Consider the following 25440-nt stretch of genomic DNA (forward strand, 5'->3'; position numbering starts at 1 on the left):
AAAAACAAAAAGTACATTATCTCCTTGTCACTTAAGATTGTTTAAAGTAAAATGAATTAAACATCAGTAAAGGTCTTGCCAAATTGTGGGAGCAGTGCTAAAAAGATGTCGGACTGTTTCTGGATGTTTTTCACTGAAAAACACTTTCATTGGCCGAACTATAATAAACCACCAATCATATCTCCACTCATTTCATATCCACCATTGTCATTTTACAAACATAAAAAAGTGTGTTAATGAAAGAGTACTTTCCAGCAGGCAGCCTTACCCCACTTTTTTTCAATCAGTTTTCTTTTTTACTTTCAGTTTCATTTCTCTGTAACCAGGTCATAAACTGTGCCGTCACTGCAGCTGAGAGCAGCTAGACCAGCCCTACTGTAACAGTTTAAAGGTTACTTGTCTGAACTAACATCAGGATGGCTACAGACATCTCTAAATCAATCACCAAGACTTTGTGCGACAACCAGGGCTGTCTGAACTTCAGGAGCCTGAAAGAGCAGATTTCACGGAGTCACACTGTAACGGAAGCAGTCCTGAGGAGCCTCCTCTTCGACGAAGATAAAATAGCCATTAAAGAAGGCAGGCAGAGGGTCAGAGGGAGTCAGATAGTCAGCCCGGACAGTCTGATAGTGGCTAAAACTAGTCTGCGGCTCTGTCAGAAGAAACCTGGAGAGTGTCCACAGTGCGACGGGTTACACATGTGCAGGTTCTATGTTTGCGGAGGATGCACGTACGGGTAAGTAGCTTAGCTCTCTGTTGTCAAACATTTAGGGGGTTATCTTCTATTAAGCAGTACACATAAACACAATCACAACAGCTATAACAGTCGCTGAATGCTCACGTCTTTAATATGATTTGGCCAAACAACTTTATCATACAAATGTAACTACAGTGAAATGATTGAGATACGACAGCAGAAAGCAACGTCACTCTGAGGCGTTTTAAACTGAAGCTCTACACACCCGCAGGTGTTTTTACTGTATAGGCCTTTATTTGGGCATGTACGTGACATGTCCAGCAAAGCTCCACCAATATCAGCCTGGGGGAAAGTACTGATCAAGAATACATGGAAACACCCGTGATGGACTGCAGAGCCTCGAAGGTTCATGTAGGGTATAAAGTTAAAATGTGCAACATGTCCAAGAGCGTAAACAGAGCTAGATAAATAACTCAAATTTGACAACACGTAGCAATGGAAGAAAGATGTTAATCTTTACCAGAGAGCCTTTATTATTTAGAGTTGTGTTAGCCAGGCAATACAGTGGAAAAAATGGTTTATAACTTTATTTTGAGAGATACAATATAGGTATATTACAGCTTGACAGCTTATGTGGCCCTCTTGTGTTTTCTTTTATATCAACTAAAATAAATACTACAGTACTTGAAGATCCTTTATTTGGCCAGAAGATGGCAGTAATTTACATCCTATTAAGACCTTGATATTCCCTGGATAATTTGCTTAGCTAAGTCGCTAAGTGCTATGGCTCACATTCATTTAAATGTAAGGACAATATTTAATCAATAACAAGGGTACTACACATGTAGCGGAAATGCAACCAAACAAAAATAACAGCAACCTAAAACTGTTATAATTGACTGATACTGACATTTTAAATGATGATGTTTTGTTCTCGATCAGACCCAAGTGCAAAAGTACACATAGTCTGGCCTCTCCGTACAATGCCCAGCTTTTGAAGAGACATGGCCTTGAGGATTTGACAGAGAAACAACTGTTTCTGCTGTTACTGCAGAATGATCCGTATCTGCTTTTAGAGGTAAGTTCAACCGGCAACATTATTATATTCAGAACCTAATGCTATTATTATTGCTATTTTGTAAAATTAACCATTATATTTTATTGTTGTAATGACTATGGTACATCCCCTTGTACACCCCTGCAGATTTGCCCACATTACAACAAGGGCAACGGTTTGCACGGTTCCTGCAGGTTTGCTTCCTCCTGCAATAAGCTCCACGTCTGCCAGCACTACTTCCAAGACGACTGCAAGTTTGGCTCCTCGTGTAAGAGAAACCATAATGTCGGTGAGTGTGGGATGAAGGTTTTCCAAAGATTCAGTCGGGAGAATGTTGAAAACCTCAATGAGATCTACAGAAATAAGTTCATCATCATGGGTCCACAGGAGGGACAAGCTGCTGCTGGTAAAGAATGAGGACTTTTACGTAAACATTTTGATTCAATCAGATTAGACGGATAGATTTTATAAATACATGTGTGTCTCCTGCAGAGGTGAAAAGCCCCACTCAGCAGCCTTCCCAAAACAACCCTGGATCCACCGCTGCTTGTCTTTCTAACCCCATGAGCGATGCTGACAAGAATGAAATCTGCCTCTACTTCATCCGCGGGGCATGCAGATACAAAGGTAAGCTTGAACTAGTCATATCTGCTGTAATAATTTAATTTGTACAGCACCTCTTTAATGAGTTTGAAGTTATTTCCATAACACAATAATAAATATTACAAATGGTGAGGAAGTCCATGTAAACAAAAAACAACACTGTCAGAGATTAAAAACTGGAGTTGGCTTAAATATTGTAAAAGATCGGAGTAAAGGATTGTAAAGGATGATTTACATAAAAGCCTGTTTATGCAGGTGTGTTAAAAGGTGTGATGTAAAAGTTGTCACAGCACAGTAGCTCTAACAGTGAAGGCACGGTCACCATAGTCTTTCACCAGGACTGTGGAACAAATACGAGGCTGTGACTTGGCTGATAAAGAGTTAAAAGATCAGCAATAGAGCCAGGGGGTACCTTAAGAGTAATATGTCAATCCAAACTTACTGTAGCCAGTGCAGTTGAGCTCAAACACAAGTGGTATGTTCTCTAGGTTTGATGCCAGTTGAAATTCTTTCTGCAGCATTTTGGACGAGCTGGAGACGTGTGACGGCTTGAGGCGGGAATACAGAAAGTTGCAAAAGTGTAGGGGTTTGACAGGTAGCTGGCTTTGGACACAATGAGACTGTGTTTGTGGGGTGTCGGTCAGAACACAGTAAGCAGGAGTGTCTTTCTCTTATTTATTGTATGAACCTACACTTTTAATTACAGGACAGGAGGAGGCATCATTGGTAGGTGTGGTCTATAAAAAGCAGAATAAAGTAGACACCAAACTTAAATCATAATACACTAATAAAGACACTGTTATCAATAACAATAATACTGCTGACAAAGATAAACAAAGCAGGAAGGCTATAAATTACCCACATCAACATCACTCTAACACCACAGGTAAGAAGGGCAGGACAGCAGGTAGCTTATTGCTAAGGTAATAGTGCCCTCTTGTGGCCTAATACAGACATAACTCTTACTTGTTGTTACATTTACAATATTTCCATCTATTACAATTGCTTAATTAATTATACAAAAACCAGAAAGGCAACAGGTAGTTAGTTAAGGAAAGCACTCAGCTATGCGCTATGGCGGCATATACAGCGCCACCGGATGCATGCATGTTGCGGCCGTCATCCTCGAGTTGAACGGTAAAACCAATCGAGTCTAACCCGACAACATAAAACCATCATCTATTACAGAAATTGACAAATTATAACACAAGCAATAGTTAACTTCGGCTACCTAATTGTCAAGGACACAGTGTCAGGGGACCAAATGATGCAAGAGTTCACGCAGGAACGTCCAGGAGAAAGTGCAGCCGTGATTATGGATTAGTGGATCATATTGCTGCTCGGGGCAGGTCTTATGTTTTACCTGAAACTATTTGTCTACTATTATGACGGAGTGCTCCTTAACCAATTAAAAACTAGTACTAATGAACACATGATAGTCTAAATAAAATTAAATACAAGCATTAATTACCATCTCCTGAAGTGTGTGCCTGAAGAGGAGATGATGGATATATTTCTGCCGCTGTGTAATGATTTTTTTCTATAACCTTGTTTTTCTCCAGAGAAGTGTGCTCGTGTCCATTGGCAGCTACCATACAGATGGCAGGTTTTAGACAGCGATGCTGTGACATGGAAGGACCTGCCTAACATGGAAGACATTGAGAAGGCCTACTGTGACCCGGGACGAGACACAAGCTGCATGGATCAACTGTCCCATGCCTTAGGAATTTTCAGATTTCTGTCTATTGGAGGGTGGGTACATGAAAAAACAGAGCACAGAGATGTTCACACAGTTGAGAGATTTTTAGCCATTTATTTAAACGAGTCTCCAGAAATGTTTAATCCCCTTCAGGCAATTATCATGGAAAATTTGGATTTAATAGTGTCCTCATGTAACCGCTGATATGAAGAGACCAAGTAGCAGTGTGAGAAGCTGTTCACACCTGGTATCAACATGTGGTTTTCGTGATCAGATCACAAGTGGACAGCCTTACCTACAGGTCTGAACGCTCCCAGGACGGATTGAGGACACATTGAGATCCGACCACTCAGGCCACATACGGAGGTGGTCTAGGACGCATTTATCCACATACGTCTGGTAGTGTGTATGCACATGTGTCCTGGGTCACATTAAGCACCGCCCCCTCTCCCTGTATCCACGGCAACGATCACGCGGATACGGGAGACTTCTCCGTTCAGTCCTGTCTGATTGAACATTTGGCTCCTGGCTTAATAGCAGTCGCAATCTGTCCCGTATATTTCACGCACAGTTGCCATAAAGTATAAACTACTTGTTCACAGCACATGGCGTGAGTGGGTCTGTGTGTTAATTGCGCAGATATGTCTGTTTGTCTGTCTGTCTGTCACTGTTAACAGAGACTCCAGTCTGCTGTGTATCATATATCTGATAACCACAGAGCTGTGGAGGAGCACCAGGCTTCATGATCAAACTAAGTTTTACATCACGTCGTCACTCTAGTCCTCCCTCCCCCCTCCCTCTTTGCTCGTGCGCAGCAGCTCTCCCCCTCTCTGTGCTGCAAGTCTGCATCACACTTTCCTTCATTACAGGATGTTTTATATTATGATATGATAAGTCTAATGAAGGAGTCTCTGTGTTTATTTGCATACAGAGCGGGAAAGTTAGACCCGATCACAAGTGGTGACTGAAGACGCATTCCAGGGGCTTGTTAATGCCAGGTGTGAACTGCAGGCTTAGAGCTGTCCACTTGTGTTCGGATCACCCAGGACAGATGCGTAATACCAAATGTGAGCAGGGCCTCAGTGTGGCATGTGAAGGTTGCTAGTTCCTCCTTTTGTGGAAGTATGGACTCTGTGGCTTTGTTTATCTCTAGGTTAAGCAGACAGTTTGTGTACCAGCTCCTCCTTCACTTCCTCACTCTGTCTATAAAGGAGGCACTTTTAGGGAACAACAGCGCTCTTTGCTGTGGAGAACTGTATCTGAGTCCTTCTGCAAATGTGAAAAATCTTGCAGAAGTGTATTTTTCTTTGACACATGATTTAATCTGCTTGCTTTCAGCTCTGCATCCTCCAAAGAGCAGTCAGTTGACTTCATGACAATGACGTGTGGAGGGTCTCCAGTTCGTCGCCTGTCCACTGCATCCTCTGTCTTTAAGCCTCCTCACTTCATTCTTACAACACAGTGGCTTTGGTACTGGAAGAATGAATATGGTGAATGGCTGGAGTTTGGACAGGTCAGTCAAACTTTAGAAACCATCGGCTATTGTCTGACGATGATATAATATAGATATGATAATCCTTTATTGATTCCACAATGGGGACATTTTCGAATTTCCACCGAAAGCAGCGGCCAACTTCTCAGGCATTCCGGTTTAGCCAGGGTTTAGCGATAAACGACTTCCAGCCCAGACTTCCTTCTCCGTGCGCTGCATTGTTTACAGTCCAGTTAGCAGCTCGAGAAGCGACCGTGTGTTCAGATCAAAGTGAAGGTAAATTCTCCTCCAGATATGTCTGCTCAATAAACGCTGTCATCTCTTGGTTCGTCCCATCCCCCGGAGGAGCGCCCGTTCATCTGTCTGTGCTGAGTCTCAGTTTCACTGTAAACAGTAAGTTACACAGAGGCTGCACTCTGGCTTACTTCAGCGGGATGAAGCCCAAACAGAAACAGATTTTCTTGTGATCGACTTTAATTACCGGCTCTTCAGTTTGCTGAAATAACAACATCATGATGCAGATTACTAAAAAGGAAAGTCGGATCCATCATTTCTGTTGCTTTCGAGGAAGACGGGAAATCTAAACGCTGAACAGTGTCAAGCTAATTTGTCGCTCACTTTGAAATGTTTGATGTAGAACAGATTGTTAGCTGAACCCGCTGCAGACTGTCTGTTCATAGAGATTAATAAGAAGCTCAGTCGTTGTCAGATGACACTGATCGGAGCTGGGATGGCATTACAATGGATAGCGTCACACCCCTTTTGCTCTCCATACGGACTGTTTTTCCTGCATGCAATCAAAGCCTGCTGATCCATGATTGGCAAATCAGACAACAAACACTCTTCAAATGGAAACCAGAACACTTCCCATACCAGAGTTTGGTCCTGGGCCCACAGATTCTACATTTTGATATACAGAATATATATTATTCAATTTGCAGTTAATAATGCCGCTCTGTTCTGATTCTTTGTAGCAGCACGTTGGTTTGGATTTTCTACATTCCCGTCTTCCAGCGTCCGATATGTTTTTTCCTTACAGCCAGTGTGTTTCATCACTGAATGTTCCTGTTGAGTAAAACTGAGACACAGGTACCAGACAGACAAATATACCCATCTTAGTTTTGTGGATGTTATTGATTACGATTTAGGATCTCAATCCCTTACTCCTCTTTACTTAGGGAATTGCTTTTTAATAATAATAACTATTAAAATAAGACCCATTCTGCAGTGGTAACATGTGACCTTCATTTTTTACCTGCCACAGCCAACTTTCACCCTGATTTTGGCAGGTGCAAGTTTCATTTCCTGCCTTACACACTCGTTACTTTGAATTTTTCCTTCGCTTCACCATTTCTTTCTCCTCCCTTTTTGTCTTCAGGGCGAGACATCGGCCTCTGCCACCTCTCAAACTCTGGAGAATGTGTACCTGGCGGACAGCGATACAGAGGTTTCATTTAATGCCGGCAAACAGCAGTACATTCTCCACTTCAAAGGTGCAACGGGAACCAAGCAGATGTATCAGCAGAATGTAAAATACAAAACCAAGAGAGAGGTCAGACGGAGGCCTCGCTTTGTGTCTGCTCAGGATGTGGAGCTGAAGCTGAAGAGGTACCTTTGTTTCTAGTTAAAGATGGTGATTTGCATTATGCCTGCGATGCTGACATTACTGTGTCTGGTGAAACTGCATGAGTCAGACTGTTTGTTTGTCTACACTTTAGTCCATCTTCACACAGCCCCAGCACCACCATAGCTGAGAGCTTCCCATCTCACTGGGACAAGACTGCATTACCAGATTTAGGATACAAGGTAACTTCATACCAACTATTATTATTTGATATTTTTGTTTAATTACGCTCAGACCAGATTTCACAGGAAAACATTTCACCCTTTTTTAAACATAAAACCAACGTTACAGGCTGCTTTACTCTTGAGATCAACTCAGCCTGAATTAATTATTGAAAAAGTAGCAATGTGAAGTAATAAAGAAAATTGTGGATACACTGAGGTCAGTGTTGCCAGAACAGATTAACAGCTTCCAGTCCAATTACAACTCAAAACCAGCCCACTTCAACAAAAATCTGCCCAGATCATAACCTTGCCAAGAACCCAACAGAAAACAAATCATAAGCATACAAACCTTCATATTTGCGTCAAATAACCAGATAAAATGTTAGATAAATATGCTATTGCAACCCAGAACAATGCTCGCCTGTATGATGATGGAGGAATGAAACTGCCAAACATAAACAAATAAAAAATTTAAATGAATATGCAAAGGTAATGACGTCTGAGCAAACAGGTCCTTATTCATACGCTTTAATACAACTCATGTCAAAAAGGTAAACAATGAGCATAAAATGACAGCTTGTTTGGTGTTCGAAACCCCGCCAAGTGTTGACAGAAGCAGCCCAAGATCTATCTACCAACCCAAGGCTATTTTCCCCAGCCCAAGGTATTCAAAAGAAGGTGAATTTGGCAACACTGACTGAGATGCATCGTAGATCATTGTTGATCCGAAAAATAATCTGATCCGTGACTCAAAACCTTGACACGTTCTGAACCATGAGTTTTGTGATTCGTTGCACCACTACTTGTCAGCGCATGTGCTGCAGAATTTTGTACCAGCTGACGAGTCTTTGGAGACTTATTACAGCCGCCTGATAATAAGGAATTGCAATAATCCAACTTAGAAGTAACGAATGCATGGACTAGTTTTTGGCATCGCTTTGAGACAGGATTATTGTTGCAAAGGTGAAAAAAGGCTGTCCTTGATATTTGTTTTATGTGGGAGATGAAGGACATATCCTGATCAAATAGAACTCCAAGATTCCTAACAGTGGTGCTGGATGCCAGGCTGATGCCATCTAGGGCAGCTGTATCATTAGATAATGAGATAATGTATGTCTTACAGTTTTGTCTGAATTTAGTAGCAGAAAATGTCTTAAGGTCTCCTTTAGGCATGCTTTTAGTTTAGACAGCTGATTGGTTGCATCTGGCTTCATTGATAAGCATAATTGATCTGCATAACAGTGATTTTTATGGAGGATTTACTCGTGATATTACCCAAAGGAAGCATATACAGTATAAGGGGAAAATAATCGCTCCAAGCACAACGTGCTTAACGTCTGGGAGCAGTTTTTCAGTTAAGCGATTACGTATTTCCGGGCCAAGTCTTCCTTTCCCGCGCCCCTGTGTGTTTATAGTCCGACTAGCAACATGACAAGTGAGACTCACTCATATGCAGATTTCTATTTATTGAGATGAATCAAAAGCTAAACTGTAGCTAGTAGCTGATGGGTTACCATATTGCATCACAGAGGCATTCGGCCTCTTTTGCTCTCCACATGAGTTTTCATGCACACAGTCAGGGCCTGCAGAAACAATATTGGATAATTCTACTCTGACTGTAAATGAAAACCAAAACGCTTTGGACACAAAAAATGTTCACCAACAGACGAAATTCAAATGCAGAATGTTTTATGCCAAAAAATTCCAAAACTAATGTGTGCAGCCTAAACAAATAATACGTCAACAGGAGGCTAATTTGGGCTCTTACACAATGTTTTGTTTGTTCTTGACTTTAAATGTTTGTAACCTTCATTACTGACCTGTTCCTCTGTACTGTACTCTTATCTTTCAGCTCGTACCACTCTCCAAATCTGGGGAGTACAATATGATTGAAACGTTGTTTAAGCACACCATGTCTGCGAGTAAAATTCACAACATCCAGAGGATCCAGAACCCTTCCCTGTGGAGAGTCTTTCAATGGTAAATCATAGACCTGGTTATTAGACCTTAATAGGTGAAATGTCAACGCATCACTTGACAATCTAAAAACTATGTGAAGACCATGTTGGTTGGTTGCCTAGTGGTGATCAGTCTATAGAGATATCACAAGATCCTGCAGCTCAACCACTATAACATTTACATGAATGTGTGTAATAAGGCCAAGAGGTGAAACATATAAATAAATAAGCAGAGGACCAAAAACATATCCCTGAGGAACTCCATATTATATTCTTTATAAGAAACACACTTTGTTCCTTTAAATTGGCCACATTTTAAGTCAACAAGTGTCAGTAAAGTTGGTTTATTAATCTCTGTTTATCAGTGGTATCTAATGCTGCAGAGATCAAATAATAGAAACAATGTTGAATTTGAATAAATAGTCTGCATGCAATGTTATTTACCACTTCAGTAAGCGTTGTTTCAGTGGATTGACAGGCCTGAAAACAGATGGAAAAGGTTAAATACAACAATATAACAAAGAGTATGGTCTAGACCTCTTTATGTAAAGTGTCTTGAGATCATTTTTGTTTGGAATTGGCCCTATACAAATAAAAATTGATTGATTGATTCAAACTATTTCTTTTAATTGTGCAGGCCAAAAGATGCTGAGACAATTCTGTAATATTTAGAAAGAATGGCAAGTTATTTAAAGTACCTGGAACAAGGTGTCATTTCTCAAGGTGCCTACAACTTTACTCTTTTGGTTTTGGTCACTGCTCTCACGGTGTCTACTTCAGCAACAGCAGGCCGTTCTCTTCAGTGAAAAAGCTCTAGGATAGCAGACAGACACAGTTAGAGAAAAGAGTGGAGCATTCAGCAGCTGGAGCTGACGGAGACCAAAAACAAAGCTAATAGAAGCAAGTCAAGAGTAAACCTTTGTTGCACATCATCATATTTATGTTTCTTAACTGTGTTCAGGCAAAAAGAGCAAATGAAAAAGAGGAACGGAGGGAAAGCTGTGAATCAGCAGTACTTGTTCCACGGGACAGACGAGTCCCTGATTGAGCCCATCTGTGATCAAAACTTTGACTGGAGGATGTGTGGAGTCCACGGGACATCCTACGGCAAAGGTAGTTAGACCGCTTCAACAGCCATTAAATTATTAAGATCAATTAAAGTATGAAATATTGACTCTTTTGTCTTGGTATGGGAGCCGTATGCTCTTGAATCCAGGTGTATCAGGCTTTTTGGACTTAAAAAACCTGCATACTTTATCATGTTAGTAAAGAACCATTTTCCCTTTGGTCTTTTTTAGGAAGCTACTTTGCCAAAGATGCGTCCTACTCAAACAGGTATGCTAATGTCAACAGACACCTGAAGAAGACCATGTTTGTTGCTCTGGTCCTGGTGGGGGAGTACACCAAGGGAAGCAGCAGCTATGTGCGACCCCCGCCAAAAGGAGACGGCAAAACCCTCTATGACAGTTGTGTTGACCGTGAGAGCAACCCGAGCATCTATGTTGTCTTTGAAAAACAACAGATTTATCCAGAGTATCTGATCAGCTACTCATAAGTCACAATGCTGCTTTTTCCTTCTCTGAAGGTTTTGATCAGGGGGAAACTCTTTCACAGGTTGCTCTTTGCTTTGACTGGAAGCAGCGTCTGGCTTTGAAGAAAAGATTTGTTGAGTTTTATAAGGGTGGCAGAAATATACAGGTTCTTTACTTCAGTAAAAATAATCAACTCTGTAAACATTTGATTAAATGTTCTGTTAAATGTAAAGTCCAGAAGTCATGCAAACAAAATACACAGAAAAAAGTGGTAGTGGTAGAGTGTAAATGTTTTTAGTACTGTAACAGACTGAGCTCATTTTAGAACGATCTTTATTGTCACGTTTATAAAAACAATGAAAGGCAGTTTAGCAGCTCTTTGGTACAAAACACAGCAAAATTAAGACAAAACAAAACACGCTACAAACATACTAAGAACACGGTAAAAAATGGCACAGTTTTTAACTACTATATCGAATCCGGCAACCAATTTGTGTGTAGCGCCATCTTGTGTAGCTGCCATTACTGCGGTGGCAGCTTAGTGTCGGCTGCTGCCTGTGACAGCAGTATAGTTAGTAAAGATGTGAGACAGCTGCCCTCAGTTACTGATGAACCTTAATCAGGCCATCTTAACATTATTTAGATTTGACTAATTAGACATCGGTTACAACAACAGCCTGATTACATCATGGAGAAACCATCCACCACATATCTGTGACGAAGTGCTGCGTAATATAACATCATTCTACTAGCCAGTTAGCTCAATCAGTGAAGGGCTGCATTTAATCTTCACAGTCCAGTTACATTGGCAATTACGTTTTTTATAGATATTCATTCAGCTCGTGTCTTCTATATATCTGCTAATGCAGCTGCTCTGTAATGATTACATGCAGCTCTTACTGGATTATGCTAACTAGCTAGTAGAGGAACGATGAATCACCTGGCGATGAACAACAAAAGGTCATCTACAGGTCACAGAGAGGGACAAATCTACTGTAATAATAATAATAATATTCTCGATCCACTGCTAAAGAATATCTTTGTCCTCTGCGCGGCCAGTATATCTGGTCTCATTCAGGGGGACTCTTCATGACAGTCAATTTAGAATTAAGACAGTTTCATTCAAACACGCAGATGTTGTAGGGAGACATGTATACTATTGGTTGGTTTGAGCTTAAGCTATGCATCACATTTATAAGCTGCTATTTTCCTCTGTAATGCGGCTGAGTAAAAAAGCGTTCATATTTTGGTGTTATCGTTCTAAATTCCTTCCATTCTGATTTTTTAACTGATTTTTTATATCCTGTATTGAATGATCCTTGATCTTTGTCTAAATCATTTTGCAACCTTTTTAAGATAAAGTTTGATATTATAAATATATAAAGTTGGAGAAAATGTGGTTTTCTCATTAAAGTTTGTCCTGATGAATTTTAAGGTGTCAGAGAATGTTACTTCAGAATCAAAGGTCATTAATAGAAATCTGAATAAAGGATACAGATGGTAACAGTTAGGGTATAAAAAATGGCATTGGTTGTTTAGTAGATAAATGGGCTGGAGTACCTTGTTGGTCCGTAAATTACTGTCATTAAAGTAGTCAATCTCATTTGATGAAAACAGAACAAACCCACCACAGGAAACTCAGGACGTATACAGTATATATTTATTTAATCACAAATGGTATTTAATCACACAACCCATTTTAAAGCAACAGGCACATTCTGTCCTCTGCCATAAATCATAAATCTCTTTTTGTATAAATTCAAAATCAAAGTTAAGTCAGGGCTGCAGTTCTCAAGCTTCTCAGAATAACAAATATCATTTACTAACTGGTTCTCATGTAGGTGTAGAAAAATCTTAAGAATTCTGAATGAAATCATCAAGAGAAAAGTGATAAGCTTTTACACCTCAGAGACATGTACATGTCCTGTTTTTGTTCTGAGAAATTTAATGAACATTGATTCAAGTAATCTGGATTAAAAATACAAGGTGGACTTCCTCTCCTCCACTTCATTGACTTTAACATAGCAGCCTTCATTTGAGTGCACTGTGACCGAGTGTCACAAAGTAAATTCAAATAAAATCAGTAACACCTCGAAAAGCAGGTGACAAAACATGAACTCACCAGCCTTTGCTTTGGAAATCTGTGACTGAATGATGGTAAATTATTAATTAATCGTCATTCGTGGATCGAAGCAGTATTAAAGTGAGCGTAGCGCAGTGAGACAGCAGGGTGCCCGTTTGGTGGAAGGAATATGCAAACTTTCAGCTTCAGCTGTCAGATTTGATCTAGACCATTCTGTTCATCTATCTAACTAGGTCTTAGTTCATGTTACGACACTGTGAAGTTTTAATCTTTGTCAGTTGGAATAACAGCAATAAAAACCATAAGAAGACCATAAAAAGTTACAATATTGAATGCACAAATGGCACGGAAGAAAAAAGTGGTAACCTGATTAAAGTGAGATTAAAATGTTGATCATAATTATCCTTTTCACAACAGACTGCAATGTTGAAGCATTTCAAAAATCACAGCAAAAAACAATCCATCATTGTTGCTACATACTGAGGTAAGAGGCTGATAGATGCAAACTGCACTTAATTAGTTTCTCCTTGCTCTGTATTCAAAGCTTCTTCCATCTCTCTCATTTTATTATCACCAAACAGCTGATGAAACTCTCTGCAGGGACTTAGACTGTGTCCTCCACAGTGCATCATCTTCTAATCATGACGGGGAGTTCTCTTGACCTTCTGCTGCGTCTCTTCTTTGAATTTTCACAAAAATGCCATTTTTAGGTCCAAGAGTGCTCGACGACTTCAGCTCGAGAGGAACCTGCACAAAGAAACAAAGAGACCATTTGTAGGTTTTTATCTAATGTTCATTCAACATGTAGTCTAAATGTAGGCTGTGATTATAACCACATGTGTAAGACGCACACAGACTGATACTAATGTTTGACTACCACATCATTAGTGATGCCCGTGATGTAAAAGACACCATTCATGTATTTTTTTAATCATGCACATTACAATGATCCGAAGTGTAATAATTCGCCTGCTGCACTGTTTTAAATCTTCATAGATTCTCACTAGATTTGAACTTAAATGGCTTTTATTTTATATTCATTACATACATACATACTAGTATTAGTATGAGCTTTGTTCGAGGGACTGAGAACTAAGAGTTTCATTGACAACTGCTTCGATAGAAATGATTAATAGGAAATAATGAACATGAAAAATCAAGAGTAATTGATAGCATACTAAACAAAAACGTAAAAGCAACACTTTATATTTGCTCCCATTTTTCATGTGATATAAAGTACCATTTTTTCTATGTGCATACAAGACTTAGTTCATACTAATTCTATTTAAATCTGTGTTCGTTACCTTGTATTTTTTGCCAAGATAACATACCAAGATCATATTATATCTATACCGCATCATATTGTATGGTATCGTATATCATGTCATGACTTTGATTAAACAGTGTGTGCCATGGGCTGGTCTCTCTCTCTAAAATACATTGTATTATGATTGATACAATTTCTATACAAATACCTATTCCTAGTTGGAATGAATGATACAGACTCTCTTGATATTGCACTTTTTTCATCATAAATTAACCAATAAATATTTGATGAGGGAGCATTAAAACATATAAAACAGACACGTTTCAAAGTTAATTTCACAGCAGGACTGAATCTTGACTTGTTGATACTCGTGAATCTGTGTTCGGACATGTCTGGACACGGTTGTGTTAGTGTTTTGTGTTTAAACTCTCCAGCCCACCTTGGTCTCAGAGCAGGCCACGATGCTGAACCTGTGGAACATGCGCACCAGTGCCATCTTGATTTCCAGCTGGGCAAGCCTCATCCCCACACAGTTACGAGGACCGGCCCCGAAAGGGAGGTAAACGAATGGATGTCGACTGGCTTTGGCCTCTGGAGTGAATCTGAAGATCAACCACAAGTTATGTTTTTTAGAGATCAAAGCAAAAGTGATGGAATCAATCGGTATCAAATAATGTGCTATTAATGTGTTCTTTAGCTTAAGTGTAAAGATAATACTATCTTTGTTATAGCCGTGTGAGACATGTAAAACAGGATGAGGCTCATTTAACTTATGAACATCATCAAGAACACAGGCAGGCCATTGTGTGAAATATTATAAAGATGTTAAAAATTGCAGTTAAATCCAGTGCAGTGCTCAGACCACAGCAGAGTATATAAGTGCGCCTCCACACCAAGAGAGATGCTGGAGTTTGACATGCTTGTTGGGGGCCTTATGGGCCTTATCGTCTATGGCACTGATAGTTATGTTTGAATGCATGAGAGAATGCAGCAGAGAGATTTTTGTGTCTGTCTCCGGCTGGAGTTTTTGGCCCATCAACAAAACCAACTGACAGTATATGAGGAAATCTCCTGTATTTTACTTGAGAATAGGAGGCCTGCTGCACCTCCCTGTGTGTGAAACAAGCAAAGGTAATGATGTTGTGCACCTGCCCATGACAGCACATCTTACTATCTGAGTAATGCACCCGGCCTGTCAATATTTTGAATAGCTGTTGCACACTTGACAGTTAATCACAGGGGCTGACAGTGACAGTTTGGCCATGTACTAGATTGAGATGAAATTGAAACACACGGAGCAGGCACTACTGTGAGGTCATCCTCCTACCGCTCAGGGATGAACCTCTCAGGCTCCGGCCAATGCTCGGGGTCGTAGTGAAGGAAGCCAGCAGGGATCTCCAGCGTCGCTCCTTTAGGGAGGAACTGACCGTTCAGCACAAAGTCCTGGTCGATGTCTCTCGCAAACCTATGTGGGGTAAAAAAAAATTACTGTATGTATGAACAGTAATAAGTGAACTTGAACCTTGTGACAGAAATAAATCTAGGAAAAAACCTTGTGATTATTATTTAATGTGTTTAACTCACCTGAATCCAGGAGGGTAGAGACGCAGAGCTTCACTTATCACCATGTCTAAATACTTCAGCTCCTGGACATTTGAGTAATCCGGTGACTCCTACAACAACAGAGAGCGCCACATACATTCAGCATAATTCAGTAAAAGCATCAAACATTTAATTAAATTAAACGTTTACATGCAGCGAATTTGTCTTCAATTAATTATATTAAGTGAACTATCCACAGCTCAGATCTTACGTCGTCCCTCGCTGCGACACACTCACATGTCTGCTGAAGAAGTCATCCACCTCCTCCTGTACTTTGCTTTGACATTCGGGGTGGATGGCCAGCAGGTAGCAGGTGAAGGCCAACGTGTTGCTGCTGGTTTCGTAGCCTGCAAGAAGGAAGACGAAAGCCTGACCCACGATCTCATCCTCAGTGATCATCTTTTTCTGAGGACGCCTGGTGGGGGGCTCCTGCGCGCCGACACGCTCGTCGTGATCGGAGGACGACCCTTGTGTCTGCTGGTTCCTGTGATCCAGATCATCAGTATGGTTTGCTGTGTCGAACTGTTCCAAAGACACACCCTCCTTGTTTGTTCGGGCATCCAACATCAGCTGGAGGAAGTCTCGACGCCTCTACATGCAAGGACATAAATCAGTAAAAGAATTTAAACACTATTTTTCAGAAATTTAACCTTGAGATGTATTTAAGATTTTTAAAAGTCCCAGAATTCACCTGTTCAGGAGGCTGCTCCTCTCTTTGCTTGATGATCTTCTGAATGCAGTTGATGAAGAAGTGATTCATTTTGTCTCGTCGTTTGTTGGGGAGGAGTCCGACCAGAGGAGCCGCGATGAACGGAAAAGCAACTGGACACAAAAACCAAAGCTGTTGGTGGAACGCTATCTGACGTCAGGGCTGCACAAGTAATTGAATATTAATCACGATCCCGATTTTGAGTTCCTCACGATAAATAAATATGATTGACGGTGATATTGACGTTTAAAATGCTCTGCCTGTTGAAAACTCTGCTGCATATCAAATCAAGCGCTCCCTAAACTAACAGCCCCTCCTCCAGGGAGCGATGGAGAGGTTTGGGCTTCACTTTTGGGGGAGCTGGCATGACATGTGATGAGCGCCTACCTTGCAGCGACAGTTTAAGGTGAAAGAGTAAACAACAGAGACGGTGTTTCAGTTCGACGAGTGACCATGTTAACTGGAGACTTTCAGCTGAATGTGTCTGTGGTTGTCATGGTTACAGCAGCTGTTGCAAACAGGTAGATAATACATAGCTGTCCTTGTGAATGCCTCTCTGTTGTTCTTCTAAACTTCTCTGTTACGTCTCTGAAGAGTTGTTTGTGCAAACGTGTCATGAAGGCGACTAACGCTCAGTCACGTTTTGAACGCTGCTTGTTGTTACGCTAAAACAGGAAGAGAGCGAGTCGCTCGTTAAACCGAAACACCGGTCCCCTGAAACGGCTCGTCATCGCTTGTTTGGAGGTGTTTCAGGTTTAAGGTGAGTGATGTTAAAAATAATCAACAAAGAGATCATGAAACCTGCGTCTGCGCCGCAAAGCAACACGACTAACTTGTTGAAGCAGCTGAAAAAACAGCACAAAGTGCAGCATGATGAGTGTGTGAAGGCCGAGAGGAAGAACGAGCTGCTCCCCGTCCTCCAGCGTCAAGTCAGACATCCAGAACAGAGACGCTGTGCAGAGACACCCTATCCACCCAACTCCCACAGACACACTGACATTACCCATGATGCACCACATTTATGTAAAGAGCATGATTTTAAGTCTTAGTTTGATGCAACATTTGTACATGAGCCTGAATGCAGCACAACATGTGACTGACAGTCAAAATGTCCCTAAAATTAATGAATAATCATGATCATCATTTTGGCCATAATCGTGCAGCCCTAATCTGCGCCAGATTCAGAATTACTTGCTAAACAAACTTTCTCTAACATACTCTCCCCTTTATGTGACAGAGAAAAGTAAACCCTCCAGTCTTTGGTCTGTGCTTCAATTATATTGTATTATTTTGCCTACACTTCTTTTCTACATCTAAAAGGTAAAAATCTGTTTATATGAACAACAACACAAAACGACTGGACTCACTGAAAAACAGCATGATGGGCCGAAAGAAAGAAAAGGTGAAGAACATCTGCGCGTGGCTCACAAACGGGTCGTCTGGGTTGTTCTGAGAGTCCACCTGAGTTGCAAATGCCACACTGGCAATCACATCCATGGTGAAGCAGCCAAAACACCTGCAGACACACAAACGTATGAGGGACGGAGGACAGAAACACAAACTTATGTTCTGATTCGGCCATGTGTGGTTACTTGTGGATGTCGAAAGCCTCTCCTGACTCAGCGTAGACGTTTAAGTTGTTCATCAGGGCATCGATGGCTGTGTTGATGAGCGGGACCATCTACAGCGAAACAGAAAAGACACTTTCAGAGCTGCAGAAGCTTTGTGGGGAGGGAAGACATGCCAGAGCAAACCAGACCATCAGCTATTTTTATTGTCAACACTGCCACTGGGTCAAATTCAGGTGAAGCGATTTACAGCGCGCAGAATAGAAGAGCCTTTGTTTATATTTTCTCAGAGTTTCTCAGTTACCAGTAGGTTAAAATAGTTTGATCAGACCACACGTGCAAGGTCAGGGCAGGATCTATGAAAAGATGAAATCAAAATCAGAGGAGGAGTTTTGGAAATATCCCTTTTTTTCACTGCCTCGTCACTCATGTAAACTGAGAAACTGTCTCCAATGTGACGCAGACCTGCAGCTGCAATGGAAAAGGGTTCAGGAGACTCAGATGACTTATGCAGAAGTATTCATAGGAGCTCGATTGACAAGAATTTACGAGAAGATAACAACCAGGGAGTGTTGCTATGCTATCCATTTTTTATTAGCATTTATTTACCATTTATCCCTGCCCTCTGTATAAAGGCATGTTACGGGTTCAAATAAGGTTTTTTTAACCTCACTACAGACGTGTGAAGATTTTATTGATTATTAGACCCTTAACAAGAAATGATGCTTACCTAACTCTAAGTCACATTCTTCCTGTTGAACAAGCATAGAGAGGAGGCAGAGAATATATTGTCTGGAGAGTTGTTCACCATCTGTACCTGACCTTGGTCTCCCCTAAGAGAGAGGCCTGGTTTAGCGCTATCAGGACAGCTGTGGGAGTCTGAGCATTCATACTCGAGGGGAGACAGAAACCTGATCTCCTGAATAAGACATGACCTGAACAACGACTGTTTCACACTGCTTAATATATCGTTTTAACACAACACAACCCTTTCCCCTTCAACCAGATGTAGGGATATGCCTTCACAGATATAATATTTACTACTTTACACCTGTCTGTCCTGAAACCTACACTTCTTACTCTCCATCTGTGACGGGCAGTAAACTGTACTTTTCTGTTTTCCAATCTCAGAACCCATCGGCTATAGTCTGACGACGATATAGCCTCTGCGAGCAACGGTGAACATGTCGGGCATTTCCGGTTTAGCCAGCGGTTAGGGATAAACGACTTCCAGCCCAGACTTCCTTCTCCGTGCGCTGCATTGTTTAAGGTCCAGGAGCCGAGTGCACCAGCGTCGTAACCTTACGTCCGACTTAGAGCTGAAAGTTACAACGGACTTTAAATTATGACCTGTGCACCAGCATGACTTAAGCCCTGTTTGTGTTGCACCCGGGTGTATCTTTTACGCCGAGGATGGAGCAGGCGTCAGTTTAGAAAATCAGACTTAAATCCTCGGTACAACAAACGGTAAAATGAACAGTCACAAAAGCTTAAAGAAAAACACAATGGCAGCGCATCTTGTTGTTTTACAGGATTAAAACGAGAGAGAGTCATCGGTGATCGGACAGTAAGTTGATCGAAAGGTTTTGCTTTTGCTCCTGTTTGAATCAAAGAGCTCTCCCCTCAGCTGCAGCATGTGTCAGACAGAAAAGCGGCGCTGTCCCCGACCTGCAGGTGCTGAATGAGCTCAGATTTTGTACCAGCAGGGCCTTTCAGAACTGACAGAGGGAGACATGATAAATGTACATCGGACACAGCATGCTTGATTATTTGTTTCCTCATTTCACAATCACTCAAATTAATTTTTCTTGACTTGTGTCGTTATCCATATCTTCTGTCGATCATTCGATGAGAAAAGTTAGCGAGTGGTGACGTGTGTTGCTTGTTAACGTCACCGCTTTTCGAGTGTTCACGTGGCTGAAACTAAATAAAACCTGCAATCATTGAAGTTGGATCACGCACACAGACACTTTATACATGCATACATTCTGTATGTGTCACTTTTAAAATGTTTGGAACATGTGTTTTGTCATTTTTAAAACCAGGGACAGGGGTTGCATATTAGCCTTGTCTTGAAACCCTATATGCAATACATATGTGTCATGTTACTGTAACCTGTCACAATGTCTTTTGCGTTGTCCCTGACAAATAAATGAATCAATAAATTAAAAAAAAAACCTCTTTCATCTTGGCAGCACTGAACGACGGGGTCAGGATGCTCCGCACTCTCTTCCAGCGTTCATTCCTCAACATGAGCAGACAGTCAGTCATGGGTTTGGTGGCAAAGCGAAAAGCCTGCACAGAGCAAAAGGAGAGAGACAGCACAAACATCTGTTGTCATCACATCATCAAAACTTATGTTAGAATAACCAGTAAGCACTTAGTGTACATGTGCACGTGTCCGTAAACGGCCTCACCATTCTGTTTGGGAAGCTGCTGAATTCTCTGACCATCACCTGTCTGAGCATGTCGGGGTCCGCTATCACCACCACCGGTCTGCGGCCCAAATAATACCTGAAATATGGAAACAAGAGTCTCATTCACGTCAAACAACAACTTTAATATTGCTGATGTAGTTTTTTCAGTGTGGAAGAATTCATGATGAGTATGTAGAAGGTGTTTATACTCCTCACCCACAGACTCGGCCATGTGTCTTTATAAGCTCCCTCATAGGGTGGAAAAAACCCTGAGAAGAAACAACATCATGTGTGGAGTCTAGAAATAACAGTTATTCTATGAAGCACATTTGTGAAGCCTTTGTGTCATTTCTTTTATTTATTTGTGAGCGTTGGCTTGTGTTCCTCCTAAAATAAGACAGGTAGCAAAAAGCCATCTTCTTTAAATGTTCAATCATATGTGCATATTTGTCTTAATCTACTTAAAAGAAGGTGTGACTGGTAAAAGCACGTACAGTAATGATCCACAGATGACTTTTCTACAACAAGTGTGTAAAATGTCTTATAGTCTGAGCACATTCTGAGGTTCAAGACAAAAAAGGAGGAGTGTTGAATCTCAGTGTGATGGAAATATCAGGAATATCTTACCTGGCGAAACAGGAATATGTTGCCCAAGAAAGGCACAGGCTTTGGATGTTTGATGCCACATCGAGAAAGGATGGAAAAGGGGTAAATCGAATACCTGAAAGTCAGATACAGAGTTTTGTTAAAGGGAGAATACAATGAAAAATACATTCTCTTGGATGTTATGATGAATATGACTTCTTTTCAACGTGATTTAAACCACATGAGGAAACTGTTAAATATCATGCGAGTTGAACAGTTGGAAGGTTCTGGGGAGAAAAATCTCAAATACGAGTTTGAGAGATTGAAGGTCTCCAGGATTTTCTCTTAAATGATGAATCTTCAAAGGACTCAAAGGCAGCTGCAGCTCTCAGGAGGAACTGCTGCTGCTACTAAAGATGTTGTAAAATAAGTGTCAAACACCACAAACACTTTCAATAATCACTGGAATCTAGTGCTGGGCGGTATGACTAAAAATCTGGATCACCATAGTCTTTAATATTCTGGCGGTTTCACGATATATCACGGGATTTTTTTCATGTCTGGGTCTTTTATAGGTTTATAGGAGGGGTGGGCGATATGACCTAAAATGTATGTCTATTAATATTTATTTTCCTTTTAGCGGTATCAGTTATTATATTGTGGTTTTACAAAATGAAAAGGTGCTCTACTTAAAACATGACTCTAGCTCTTTTTGCTCTATTGTCAATGTAAGAAACACATCAAAGTGTTTTCATGTACATATAAACAATAAACAATTATACTTAATATTATTTGGGACTTTAAAGTCTATTTTCTATTTTACAAAACAAACCCTCTCCTACTTTTACCACACTTTGTTCAGCGACTGCAAACAGACCTGTGGGCTGCAGCTGGGTTACTCGTTACCCGTGTCCAATGTGTTCAAATGTTTGTTTAATCAGCGCGAGCAGCCCCGTGACGGGAACTTATGGAAACCAAACTCAAGCATCCTACTTCCTGTCGCCAAACGCACAACCTCATGTCGTGTGCGCGCAGCAGGTGAAGCCGCTTAAAGTAAACACTCCGCGGCACCTCGGCTCTGTTATTGGTCCGTTCATGTGGCCACAGCACCGGGACGAGGTTCCGCTAATAACGGGGACACATTCACTGACAAGCCGACTCGCGTAACTGCACGTCTGACTCAATCATCCCGCCGACATCATATATGACGGCTGCAGCGTCCCGCGCATGTTTGTACACACACTCTGCATGCAGAGCGTCAGGTCTCTGTGGGCTCTGCAGAAGAGATGCACTCTGTGATATCAGACGGATTTTTCCTGTAGATAAGTTACAGAGAACGTGCAGGAAAACCAAAACTGTGTTTATCCCTGTATTGACGGTATTGCTAAATCCATGTTGTGACAGAACGTGACACCAGTGACGGTGTGAAGCCGCTACACCGCCCACCCCTACTGGAATCATTCTTAGTGATATCTGTTAAGGAGCTCTGTTTGCTGCATGAGGCCTAGCAGGCAGAAGCATGTTATAACTTTTTATTTTGTTTCTTTTATTACTCAACAACTCACTGTTAGGGAGGGGATGTGCAACTCTAAAATAATATACTTTTACTTTCAAATCCAGGAAATCCTCCCTCACGGTTTGTCTACTTTCAGTTCTGTGTGAGAACTGACTGAACAGTTACATTTGTACACAGCCCTCGCTATGTAAAGGGACAGACTGAGCTGTCTGTAATGTTTTTAAAGGAGGTTACTTGAGGATGTAACACCTGCACACCTTGTGAAGGAAAATAACAAAAGAAATAGTCACAAAAAAGTCCGAACAGTTTTTCTTTAAAAAAGACAGGACTGTCCATCAGTTTGTTCCCTGGCTGGTTCAAAATATATAGATAAATATATATGGAGTAGTTTCTTCAAGTGCAAACCTTCAAACATCAGATCTGATTAAAGAGGAGTTTACTGCACATTTCCAAAAAGTGTGTGCATTATGTTTTTAATAGATTAAATAACTGTCTTCTCTTCCACAGCAGCTGAAACAAACAAACAAACAAACAAACAAACAGGGATCTACTTAATACACTCACCAGTAGAGAAGACCCAGGAAGATGACAAAGAGGCTGAGCGTCACAGACGATCCACTGGCCTTAATGTTAAACACATTGAGGAAGTCAACCACAGACTCCATGATGTACACGCTCCTCTCAGTGTCCCGCTGACATTAGATAAAGACTTCTGAGGGGAAAAGCAGAACAGAAAAAGGTGGGGTCATTGTAAAAGCTGCTGAATATGTGTTTATGACACTTTGGTCATGAGTGCAACTATTGTAACTACAAAATATGAGTCAAAGACAAAAACCTCTTTAACGCTTCCCTGCACCATCTCTCTTTAAGTAAACTAGGTTTTCAATGTCAAAATATAAAACAGAGACAAACACCGAAATGATGTGCTTTCCTCACATGACAGTGACATTACATCTTTTAATTTCTTGGTGGACTTTGCTCGCAGGCTGGTTTGTCTCTTTTGGGTCAGTCAGGTTTGTTAATTATTTGTTTCAGCAGCTTTGAGGGTGCTCACCTTTCACCTGCATTGAAAACAACATGACATGACATCCCTCATATTTGCGTACAAAAACGATGCGTTTAGATGTTAGTTTGGTGGCAAAAACCTACGAATGCTCTTGTTATAACAGCTGACCACACAGCCTTCATTTAAGTTGAAACACAGCATTTAAAACCCAGACTTCATTGTGTAACTCAGGTCATTTGTGATGCTAGGCTTCTAGCATCTACTAGCTGCAGCACAGTGTCGCCGGTTATCTCTTTGCCGCACGTGATGAAGGATTTTCAAGTGTAATATATTACTGTGATATGTGGAGAAAGTTCACACTGTTATGTGTTAAAACATTTAGATAAAACACATGTTTGTACGCTCACCTCTCTTCTTACTTGTCAATAATGTTGTCATGAAGTCTTCTTCATCTTGGTAATGACTCGCAGCCCGATAGCAAGCTGAGCTGCACACTGCCACCTACTGTTCGGGTTATGTACCGCCCACGGTGTAACTGTTGGGTTTTTTTGTGAATAGATTCAAATGGTACGACAAAGTGTTAGGGCCACGTTAAAGGGAAAAAATGAGATTATGAGAATAAAGTTGTAATTTTATGAGAAAAAATATTCATAATTTTAGGCTATGGTTACTAGCTTATATTTAATTTTGAAGGGGAATAGCAGAAGAGCAGCCAGCTGCCTGTGCTAAAATGACAAAAATCACAAGTCATTTTTATAATCTCTTTTCAGAGTCCTGTTACCGATGACAATATTTGAGCTATACAAAAGTATTGTCATATAAAGTTGTGAAATGAGCTTGCGCATTACTAGGCTACGTAGGAGATCTTGCATGATCTTGCGAGGTACATGTATGCTATGCTTCCATGCTACCGGGTGTGTTCAATAAATATAGCTCTGCTAAAGTTGTAATAAGCCTGTGCAATCATTTACAGGTAAGTAAGTTCACAAGAAGTTCATCATTTTAGTGCAGGCAGCTGGCTGCTCTTCTGATATTCCCCTTCAAAATAACATACAGGCTAACAAAAGCATTTAGGCTAAAATTATGACTTTATTCTCAAAATATAACAATTTTATTCTTGTAATATTACGACTATTCAACCAAAACTATATTAAAAGATGACCGACATGACAGCTCGACTCCTATAGACCTCTGAAGGTGTGCTGAAGTATCTGGCACCAAGACGTGAGCAGCAGATCCCATAAGTCCTGTAAGTTGCGAGGTGGGGCCTCCATGGATCGGCCAAGTCAACACCTTGAACTCATCGTTCCTCAAACCATTCCTTAACCATGTCTGCAGTGTGGCAGGGCGCATTATCCTGCTGAGAGAGTCCACTGCCATCAGGGAATACTGTTCCCATGAAGGGGTGGACTTGGTCTGCAGCAATGTTTAGGTAGGTGGTACGTGTCAAAGTAACATCCACATGAACGGCAGGACCCAAGGTTTCCCAGCAGAACATCGCCCAAAGCATCACACTGCCTCCGCTGGCTCGCCTTCTTCCCATAGTGCATCCTGGTGCCATGTCTTCCCCATGTAAGTGATGCACACGCACCCAGCCATCCACATGATGTAAAATAAAAGTGATTCATCAGACCAGGCCGCCTTCTTCCATAGCTCTGTGGTCCAGTTCTGATGCTCACGTGTCCACTGTAGGAGCTTTCAGTGGTGGACAGGGGTCAGCATGGGCACCCTGACTGGTCTGCAGCTACACAGCCTCATACACAACAAACTGTGATGCTCTGTGTGTTCTGACACCTTTCTATCAGAACCAGCATTAACTCTTTCAGCAGTTTGAGCTTCAGTAGCTCTTCTGTTGGATCGG

General features: G+C 41.1%; 2 protein-coding genes across 2 annotated transcripts; one reads left to right on the forward strand and one right to left on the reverse strand.

Annotated features, from left to right (window-relative positions):
• Positions 1-335: 335 nt before the first annotated feature.
• LOC138612744 (protein mono-ADP-ribosyltransferase PARP12-like) lies at positions 336-12147 on the forward strand. The gene is made up of 11 exons (XM_069686148.1): positions 336-736; positions 1640-1775; positions 1902-2160; positions 2247-2381; positions 3920-4109; positions 5395-5569; positions 6927-7156; positions 7267-7354; positions 9189-9316; positions 10256-10407; positions 10593-12147. Exons 1-11 carry the CDS (start codon positions 417-419, stop codon positions 10847-10849), a joined length of 2070 nt encoding a protein of 689 aa, XP_069542249.1. The 5' UTR covers positions 336-416; the 3' UTR covers positions 10850-12147.
• A 281-nt stretch (positions 12148-12428) lies between these two features.
• On the reverse strand, positions 12429-24033 carry tbxas1 (thromboxane A synthase 1 (platelet)). The gene is made up of 14 exons (XM_069686149.1): positions 23987-24033; positions 23138-23285; positions 21100-21193; positions 20689-20741; positions 20473-20569; positions 20234-20350; positions 18080-18168; positions 17855-18003; positions 16470-16600; positions 16016-16369; positions 15761-15849; positions 15504-15641; positions 14616-14778; positions 12429-13656 (listed from the first exon to the last, which is right to left on the reverse strand). Exons 2-14 carry the CDS (start codon positions 23236-23238, stop codon positions 13549-13551), a joined length of 1683 nt encoding a protein of 560 aa, XP_069542250.1. The 5' UTR covers positions 23239-23285; positions 23987-24033; the 3' UTR covers positions 12429-13548.
• Between the last annotated feature and the right edge of the window lie 1407 nt (positions 24034-25440).

Source organism: Semicossyphus pulcher, unplaced genomic scaffold, assembly GCF_022749685.1.
Source record: "Semicossyphus pulcher isolate SPU_LCO1_2020_fin unplaced genomic scaffold, fSemPul1.0.p SCAF_8, whole genome shotgun sequence".
Taxonomy (NCBI): Eukaryota; Metazoa; Chordata; class Actinopteri; order Labriformes; family Labridae; genus Semicossyphus; species Semicossyphus pulcher.